At 45.6% G+C, this 10,375-nt stretch overlaps 1 protein-coding gene across 1 annotated transcript; it reads right to left on the bottom strand.

The window, feature by feature from the left end:
- Positions 1-793: 793 nt before the first annotated feature.
- LOC106816264 (uncharacterized protein K02A2.6-like) lies at positions 794-1,609 on the bottom strand. Its single transcript, XM_014820844.1, has one exon. It carries the CDS (start codon positions 1,607-1,609, stop codon positions 794-796), a length of 816 nt encoding a protein of 271 aa, XP_014676330.1.
- Between the last annotated feature and the right edge of the window lie 8,766 nt (positions 1,610-10,375).

Consider the following 10,375-nt stretch of genomic DNA (forward strand, 5'->3'; position numbering starts at 1 on the left):
GCAGCTGTTAAGAATAAATTTTGTTCAGACGTTGGGGGACACAATTTGCACCTCACGCCCTTGCTTATCAGTTCAGCAACTATAGTGTTGTAAGCTCTTGCCTCTGAACACTCAAGTACAACCCACGTTGTTTTATGTTCATCCGCACACACAGGCTTCTACCCGACCCCGGCCCCGTACTGGTTTTATTCCCGACCGTGAAGTGCTTGCACATCACCATAGTGTCATAGATTTTTTCACAGTGTCGTGTAAACGAACAGAAATTAAGAGCACTAACACTACTAACAACACTCATTTCCTCCTCTATCTTGATAAAATAATATTCGTCCTGCCGTCAATTTAGACTCAATTTCAGTAAATTGTAATATTATACACACCGCCAGTACTCACGTTGGTAAAAACTGCGGAAGTTGCGAAATGAAAACTTTATCGCGTTAAACACCACAAACTTGTTCGCTGCGACCCAGTTTAACAGTTTGAAAACAGTAAATCTCTAATAGTATAAGCGCACAATATAAATCCGCAATTCTTTAACAAACGCTATAACTGTTTTTTAACTACGCTCCTAACGTCGCTCTGTAAGTTACACGAAATCTAATATGCATACCACAAACTCTTTGAAATGCGCAGGCGCCTTGCTTTGGTACGTGTAGAGCGTCTGAACGTTCCCCTCTGTTTTGCTTCACTAACCTGAAACTTCCAACCGATCTGCTTCCAATCATCCCATTTCTTCTCCATTCGCCGCTGGATGTATCGTTTGATAACGTTCGAAAAAGATTGCAGTGTTTTATCTTTATGAATCGTTCAGCTTCTTTCTATTGCCTGTGGCCAGAACGGTGTAAATACGTCTTCTGCAATACGATTCTGCAAACGATGAGAATTCTGCACCATTAAACGGTGGTCCGTTGTCGGTTTTCACTGTGTCTGGTATACCTTGCCTGGCAAATATGCTATCTAGTTTAGGAATTGTGGCCTTCGATGATGTACTTGTCTCCAGCTCTACCTCTGGAAACCTACTATACTCATCTACCACTACTAGCAAGTATTCTCCCGTCGGAAATGGACCGCCAAAATCTACTGCCACTTCTTTCCATGGTCCGCAATGTAGTGTTGTCATCTTTAGAGGTTCTGGTCCTTCTGCGTTGTTGGCGGTAGCAGCTTGGCATGGCAAACACTGCTTAATTCGCTCTTCCACCAAACGATCTATACCCGGAAACCAAACCTTCTCGCGTAACAAGCTCTTGGTCTTGACGACACCTTGATGTCCGACGTGGGCCAATTCGATTGCTTTTTGACGTAACGAAACTGGCAACACAATGCGTGTGTTCCTCAGCACCAAGCCATTGAAGACTGCTAACTCATCCTTCACTGTCAGATATGGAACGAGTTCCTCATCTGCCCAGTGTCCATGTTCAATTGCACGGATTAGCCTCTGTAGCACCGGATCACTCAAAGCATGTACCTCTACGTCTCTCACAGTAAGTGCCTTGGGCACACTGTTTGTACACACGTAATTTATATAGTCTTCGGCCGCGTCTGTCGCTGCTGGTTGATCCGGATGCCTACTCATGTAGTCAGCAGGATTTTCGTCGTCAACCGTAACCTCCATCAGTCAATCCTGGCAGATGCTTGCTTATGACTGGCAACTAACCCAATCAGCGGCTTGTGGTCTGTTATAATATCGAATTCACTCCCATACAGATAGAGATGAAAGTGTTCAGCACCCCATACTACTGCTAACATTTCTCGTTCTGTTTGTGAATATCGCTGTTCAACACTCGATAGTGCTCGGCTAGCAAAACTAACGACTTTCCCACCTTGGCATAACATGGCGGCTACGCCTACTGGACTTGCGTCTACTACCACTTCTGAACGCTTGGTTGGATCAAAATACTCCTCTGTGCACACGCTGGTCAGTTTATGCTTGAGGTCAGCAAGTGCTTTCTGGTGCACACATTTCCACTCCCATTGAGCACCTTTATGTGTGCACAAGTGCAGACGACACATCAGAATAATTTGCTATACACCTGGATACATATTGTGCCATCCCTAGTAGCGATCTGACTTCACTTGCGCTCTGGGGTACAATAGCATTTACGATACCAGATATCTTCCTAGGATCGGCAGCGATCCCGTCACTGCTGAAAATGTGTCCGTAGAAAGTAACTTGTTTCTGTCCAAACCTGCATTTGTCCTTATTTAGCTTTAAGTTGGCTTGTTCAAGTCACTCTAGTACCGCTTTCAGGTTTTTGTCGTGCGATTCTTGTGTTTGTCTATACACAATGATGTCATCTGACATGTTTTTGCATCTCTTTAAACCGGATAACACTCCTGATAGTGCATTCTGAAAGATCTCCGAAGCGGCGTTGATAACGAACATTAACCTTTTGTATCTAAACAGTCCAAGATGCATTGAGAATGTCGTAATGTATCGACTCTCAGGACTCTTGAGTTGATCTTGAGTTGAGTTGAGCTGATCTTGTATCGACTCTCTTGAGTTTGTCCAGTTCCCTCTCGACAGCTTTCCTTACGTGGAATGGAATAAGTCGATGTGGTTGTTGCTTTGGCTCCACATTCTCGTCGATGTATAACTTCATCTGTATGTTTTCCGCTTTGCCCATACCCTTGAAGATGTTCGGAAACTTCCCGGCTATCGTCTGCATCTTAGATGTCACACTCTGTGCTACATGTATAATGCCTAGATCTTCAGCTGCTCTGTAGCCTAAAAGGTTACCTGTGCTGCCATCTACAACATGAATATTAGTCTCCACAACCTTCTTGTCATACTGTAAGTACCCCAATGGTAGGCAAAGGGTTTCTTGAGCCATAAGGGTAGACCTTAGTTGTCGGTTGTTGAAACAGCAGTGGCACGTGGGAGGGCCCCTTTAACCGGTTGAAAGTTTCGCTGTCTATGATGTTCACTGATGCCCCTGTGTCAACAGTCATTCTTACGACTTTCCCCTCAATCTTTACGTTGCACGTTGGTAGCTTGTCCCCGTGCTGTCTCGCACCAAACGTGTACTCATCGTCCGAGGAATCCGACTTATGTGCTTCCATCTCTGCTGCAGAATGCTTGTCCTCTGTGACGCGATACGCTGACTGTTCTCTTCTCTGTCTTGATCTACACACTGCAGCGAAGTGGTTAAGCTTCCCACATGATCTACAAGACTTGCCCCTGGCTGGACATGGCTTACTTTGGGGGTGTGGATACAGTCCACTACACTACAGCAACCATAACCACACGAAATGCATATCGAAACTCCTTCGCTGATGGATTGTCCCGGAATCCGCCCTTTCGCCGAATAGTAGAGAACAAATTCTCAACAATATCTTGATTAACCCGAGATGTGAACAGAAAACGAATATCTGTGCTTTCCTTCATGTGCTGCCACAGCTGCGAAATACAAGAAATGGCACCTCCTCTCCCGCCGGGGCGCCACCCTCGGCGACCACCTTACTCGCCCACGCCAATACGGCGGGCGAGGGGTGACTTGTCTGCCGGGGGCTCGGTGAACATCCGTAGCCCGGCGTCCGAGGACGGGGGCTAGGGGCGGCCACTCCTTCTTCTTCAGCTTCCTCCATGCTGCTGCTCTCGCTACTACTGCTCCCGCTGCTGCTACTATCGCTACTCGAGGACCACTCGTAGCCCTCCTCCAAGTCTTCCATCATTTCTCCCATCATTTTTACGCTCTTTGTGCTGCAATCTCTTATCAATGTCTGTCTACGTTCTTCGAGTTTGTCTCCCTACCTCTCCCCTTTTTATACGCTGAGCGAGCCACCACTGTCACCAGTCTGACGTCATCCCCCATTGTATGACGCCACACAGGCTTCGCACGCCCCAGCTTCATTTCCAGCTGTGAGATTCTCTTATTCCTCTCACTCTGCCCATCACAGCTCCTCTTCCCGAGGGAGTAGACTCTCCGTTTTTGGCAGGTCGGAAGGGCTACCCGTGACGTATCAGCCTTCCGATTTGCATCGCCGTCCGACATCGGCCGGCCGCCATATGGCGACCGCCGTCGGCCGACCTTTCAGCGGCGCTACCGTCGCCCCGGTAAACTTCTTCTGTCCTTCCTGCGGTAGGCGGCTAGGTCTCCTTGCGACGTATCGGCTTCCCGAATTACGTCGCCGTCCGACGTCGGCCGGTCGCCGTATGGCGACCGCCGTCGGCCGACCTTTCAGCGGCGCTACCGTCGCCCCGGTAAACTTCTTCTGTCCTTCCTGCGGTACGCGGCTAGGTCTCCTTGCGACGTATCGGCTCTCCCCTGGCTGGACATGGCTTACTTTGGGGGTGTGGATACAGTCCACTACACTACAGCAACCATAACCATACGAAATGCATATCGAAACTCCTTCGCTGATGGATTGTCCCGGAATCCGCCCTTTCGCCGAATAGTAGAGAACAAATTCTCAACAATATCTTGATTAACCCGAGATGTGAACAGAAAACGAATATCTGTGCTTTCCTTCATGTGCTGCCACAGCTGCGAAATACAAGAAATGGCAAGCCTCCATCCTTTGACAAACAACACATTTCTTGATCCAAGCACTGTCAAGATTTGAAGTACAGCTAAGCATGATTCGAAGAATGACTTATGTGCAGAATTTTCTCAAGGCCTCAATTTCTTGGGGTCCTTAAAAAACCCGCTGTTAAATGAATCAAACAGTCCATCAATCATTTCAATGAACTCTGCCGTATGTACAGCCTCCCCAGGCAACTTTCCAAGAGCTGCATATGTGTAGATGCCCGCGGCTACCGAATGGCTGAGCACCTGCGCTGCTCTTTGTTAACTCTCATTTTAGAGAAGCTGTTTAGTACAAAGTGGCCTTTGGTCAGTTTATGAGCTTTTCTAATGGGCAACTGTCAATCATGCTCAAAAGTTGTGAGTATGTGCCCATCGGATATGTTTCATTCTGCCATCCTCTCCCTTTACTTCAAACACATGCTTTTCCAAATTTGATCTTGTGTTTTTTAACAAGTGTGGTGGGTCATGCATACAATATATCTTGGCTCTCCCGTGGATGAAGAAAGGATGATCTTCTGTCACACCCAAGTTGGTGTAGAGTCGAACATTGCTAGAGCCTTGGTCACAAACCACGGCCTTAGGCTGTAGTCCAATGTCCTTTACCTTTTGTAAGCATTCCTTTAGTAATGGTTCCAGTTTCTCAGCCGTTGTGGCGTCTCTCAACAAAAGTAACGTAGAGGTTGCTTCCATTTTCCTATTAAGCCTCTAACCATGAAAACGAGAGCATGGTTGGCAGGACGTGGCGTCTTCCCTAGAGATCCAAAGTCCTCAAAACCTGAATCTTCTAGTGGCCCTCCCAAAGAATGACATCACCGTGCTGTGCTCACTTCTCACTCGCTAAAACAGAATGCACGTGCACTCTGCCGTTCCCGCCCTATACATTTTGCGATTACACTCAGCAGATACAGCAACATCTGGGAACTTCGTGTGAACTTGCTTACTAAAATGGCGCTTGTAGCGACCCATGACCGACTACTCTGTGATTGGAGAGTGGTCTATCTTGCGCCTACGGCACTATAGGTGGCATACAACAGTAAGCCTCCGCGATTGTTCACTGTTGCACTATTTCGTCTCTAGAAAAGGCCTTTTTTGGCATTTCTTTTTGCTGAAATTCGGCACTAGATTGCAATAATTTTCATTATGCACGCAAGTTAGATGCCTCGTGGACGTCTAGAAAGCATTAGAAGTAAAATTGGTCTTGTTGTGTATTCATGACATTCCGTCAGGTGGCGTATTCACAGCGACCGGTTGGTCATTTTTGTGTTTTGAAATAGTCAGACAACTTTGTAGAATTTCACATAGAGCTGGCAAAAGTTTCGAGCGGAGCATAGAGCATAAATCTGTAGTTATTTAACATGAATAAAGTATGTTGTGTAAGCGAAGTAACAGTGTGAGTATTTTTAATTAATATCTATTCGATGCTTATTCAGGCCTGCTGCCTATGGACGCCGTCTACTGTTGTTCACCACCTATAGGATCTTTGGCCAAGACAAACTGCAGTGACAGCGACCAACCGTAACGATAAGAAAATCCAGTATGGCGTTTTACAACGTTCAAATATAATAGCGCTGTTTGAAATTCTCTTATTTTAACGTGTATTTCGAGGTAAATAGTAATTAAGAAATGATGCGATAGTTGCAAACATGTAACAGGTGAGGTCAAATGTGGTAATACATTATTTTATTGACGAAATTTTACGAAATTAGGAGTTTGTTTTCAAGCTACCAGGTATTTCGTATGGGAGGGTGTCAGGCTCCTTTGTCGTGTAACAGTCGGAGAGCCTGGTCGGTTTACTACAGATATAGCTCTAGTACTATAGCCCGCAGATCGCTGCCGCAGAGATCCGCGGGCTATAGTACTAGAGCTACTACAGATATTACCCTATCTCGCTCTAGCTCTAATACTATAGCTACATAGCCTAGTAAAGTAGAGCTAGGAGAGTAGCCTAGCTAGTAGAGATTAGCTCTAGTACTGCTCATAGGGTCTATGTCCCCCAGGGTACTGCCGGAACTAGCTCTAGTACTATAGTATAGCTCCAAGAAACGGTATTGATAGGGTTAGACTTTATATAGACAATTTGTCGCACAGCCTGGTCGGGCTAACTATAGAGTATAGTATTATGGGGTGCCAACGGTAAAAATATTATTTAGCACATTATATAGCGTATAAAGTCATTATTTACTAAATAATGCCTTTATATAATAAATAATATATTATATAAATAAATAATACATTATTTAACATATAATATATTATATAATTTTTTTGCTCTACATTCTTGACTATCGTCTTGGTGTGGTGCTGCACTCGCGCAACTGGCAATATCCTCTAATTAGGTACGTGCCTCGTGTGCGACTCCAGTTTTCGTCGTCTGACCCAAACTGGTATTGCGCCCATATACATCATAAAATCACGACTGGGCATCAGATAAATGCGTCATCACATTCATCTATATTTTTTTCAGTAATTTTGCCCACTGACTGTTATGTTTTATCAGAAGTGAATATGTTTCTTTGGTGCTTCTAAATACCATCTTAATCAGCGAGAATAATACTTCTGAGTCGGAAGGAAAAGTGTCTATTTTCCGGTTTTGTTATGATTGAGGCGGGAAGTGCGTCTAGTCTGACAATTTGTGCCTGTCTTGTAATGGAATTTTGGCAAGTAACGATCTTCAAATGAAAGAACATTCGGTGTGTTGGTTGCTGCTGTTTTGTTGTTCTATTCTTTTAATTGCATATTGCCAGGTAGGCATATTTACTGCCACTCTTGCTTTTGGTGAGCCGCGAATGGATACAGCTCATCAGGACTCACAACACGTGCAATGGCGAGAAAGCTATATGGCCCAAGACGTTGCATGCGCCAGATGTTGCTTCATCGGGCGTCCTACCAAGTCATACGTAATGTTTTACAGTTGAATAAGTATGCATAACTTTTACTTATTAGCTTGAAACAAACTGAAAGTACTGAGCTCTATGCATTACAGGGGCAAAATGTGGCACATTTTTCTGTGTTTCTTATGTAGGATTGTTAGTGTAATGGCAAAAGGAACTCAATTTAAGATTATCCAATAGCACTGCAGTTTAGTTACCTAGCACGACATGACTCTCTGAAAGTCACTCGACTGCTTTTTTGCGGCACACACAGGCTTGGCGGTTTCTTCCAAAGACACATGTATGCGGCATCATCTTAAGTACCAGAATAAGCTTATTCATGTATCTGTCAATAACACATATTATAATATAATTATCATGATAGATCGATCAAAGCTTTTAAATGTTTAAACAAAAGTTGTCGCAATGTGGGGCCCCTCCGACAGCATGCTCGCCGATTCACTGATATGTCGGCCTCAAGAACGAGAATACTAGCTGTGTCTTCTGTCGTGTATAAATTCAGTGGTGCACCTTCATTGGCGAAATTTGGCAACAACCCAAACGTTTTGGTGTCGGCGTTAAGATACAGTTTCTGGTAAAAGTTAGTGACTGCTGTGTATGTTGCCTGCATACAGTTGCGGTTACAGCTCACTACACAAGGCATCTCTTGTTGTGCTACTGAGCTGCGACTATTCCTGGCAGTCGCAATGAGATGATTGACAAATCTTGACTCGATGATAAACATGCTGCTGCAGATCAGTCCACCCCGCGACACTACAGCCAGTGGTGGATTCATGGCGCGTGGATGGTGTCTATAGCGACCCCACCAATTAATTATTACAATGTAATAGTCACAGGATGCAAAACGGTACTGGTGATTTGCTTTCTGCAAAAGAGAGTCGTTCTTACCTGTTCTGCAAGATGGAGTTCGTTCTGCTTGCGGCCTGCGCAGAGAGAGTCGTTCTGCCTGGTTCTTAAGAGAGTCGTTCTGCCTGTGGCGCCGAGAAGGAGTCGTGGTTCTGCGTTCTGTAAATAGGATCGTTCTGCCTGTGGCTGCGAGATGGAGTCGTGTCGCTGTTGCTGTAAAGAGGAGTGCGTTCTGCCTGTTCTGTACATGAGGAGTCGTTCTGACTGTTCTGTAAAATGGAGCTCGTTTGCCTGTTCTGCTAAAGAGGAGTCGTTCGCCTGTGGTGCGAGAGGAGTCTTTCGCCTGTTCTGTAAAGAGGAGTCGTTTCCTGTGGCTTGCGAGAGAGAGTCGTCTGGCCTGTTCTGTAAAAGGAGTCGTTCTGCCTGTGGCTGCGAAAGGAGGTACCGTTCTGCCTGTTTGTAGAGGGAGTCGTTCTGCCCTTGTGGGCGCGAGAAGGATCGTTCTGCCTGATTCTGTAAAGAGGATCGTTCTGCTGTGGCTGACGAGAGGAGTCGTCGCCTGGTCTGTAAAGAGGAGTCGTTCGCCCTGTGTGCGAGGAGTCGTTCTGCTGTTCTGTAAGAGAAGGATCGTTCTGCTTTTTTAAAGCAGAGTCTTCTGCCCTTGGCTGCGAAGAGGAAGTGTTCTGCCTGTTATGTAAAGAGGAGTTCTGTCTGCCTGTGGCCTGCGAGAGAGTCGTTCTCGCCTGTTCTGGGCAACAGAGGAGTCGTTTGAGTTAGGGTAAAGACTATTAAATTATGACAGTGTAATAGTCAGCGCTTAAAATAAATATTAATGTAGGAATATTATATAAAGCTATAGCTACTAGAGCTAGAATATATACGGAGGTGAAGGTCTGGGAGCCACAATTTTGTTATCCTACCTGAGTTCTTGTAGCGTTGTTTCCCTTTAGCTTTACGTGGTGGTCGGATTTTGACAAATGAGGATGAGGATATACACAGAAATTCCTTTAAAATGGCATTAGGTTGACTTTGCCTGTGTCCGAAATCTTCGTAAGATGCTAAAATAATTATTCTCGATCTTTGTTATCGCTAAACTTTCAAAAAATCCCTTTTCTTTTGTTCAGAGACGAGTGATTCCAAATCGGAGAAGTAACTAGTAACCATGGCCTACTCAATGCACTCAATGTTGCATTTGCTATGTACATAGTTGCTATGGGTGTAGCCGCGACGTCATCTTACGTTATCACGTGACCCTCCTCAGCTGTGGGGATAGCAACACCCCTCGAGGACGCGAAAAAGTACCCGCAAGAGTGATGATCGTCAAGACGAACGTCTGTCGATTCGCGTTCGCGTTCACGTAATACGCCGAGCCGAACCTCTCTAATGTCGCCTTCAGAGAACGAGAATACGTAGCTGTCACCTTCTTCGTGTATAAATTCAGTGGGTGCACCTTCATGGCAAATTTTGCAACAAACCAAATCGTTTTGTTGTGTCGCCGGTATAACAGTGTCTGGTAAAAGTTAGTGACTTACTGTTGTATGTGGCCTGCACTACAGTGTTGGGTTGAAGCCTCATGACACGAAGCCACTCTCTGTGTGTGCTCTACTGACCTGCGACTATTCCTGTGGCGTCGCCATTTGAGATGAATTGTACAAATTCTTGACTGTGAGAAAACATGGCTGGCTGCAGGATCACGTCCACCCGCGACATTACGACAGCAGTGGTGGATTCAGGGGGTGGATTGGTGTGTATAGCACCCCCCAATTAATTAATTGACAAGTGTATATAGTCACGCGTATTGTACAAACGGTATCCTCGTTGTTCTGGTGTTCTGAAAGAGGAGGTCGTTTGCCTGGATCTGCAAAAGAGGCATCGTTCTGGATCCTGTGGCTGCAGAGGAGTCGTTCTGTGCCTGTTCTGTAAAGAGGAGTCGTTCTGCCTGTCGAAGGACTCTGCTGCGTAAAGAGTGTGCTGCTGCAAGGAGTCGTTCTGGCCGGTTCTGTAAATCTGCTTGTAAAAGGAGCGTCTGCTGTTCTGTAAGAGTCGTTCTGCCTGTGGACTGCGAGAGAGTCGTTCTATGGCCTGGTCTGTAAAGGAGTGTTCGGCCTTCTGTAA

Source organism: Priapulus caudatus, unplaced genomic scaffold (assembly GCF_000485595.1).
Source record: "Priapulus caudatus unplaced genomic scaffold, Priapulus_caudatus-5.0.1 Scaffold1331, whole genome shotgun sequence".
NCBI classification, from domain to species: Eukaryota; Metazoa; Priapulida; class Priapulimorpha; order Priapulimorphida; family Priapulidae; genus Priapulus; species Priapulus caudatus.

Excerpts from the sequence above, each read along its gene's own strand:
- LOC106816264 (XM_014820844.1), bottom strand. The coding sequence starts at position 1,609 with ATGGAGGTTACGGTTGACGACGAAAATCCTGCTGACTACATGAGTAGG.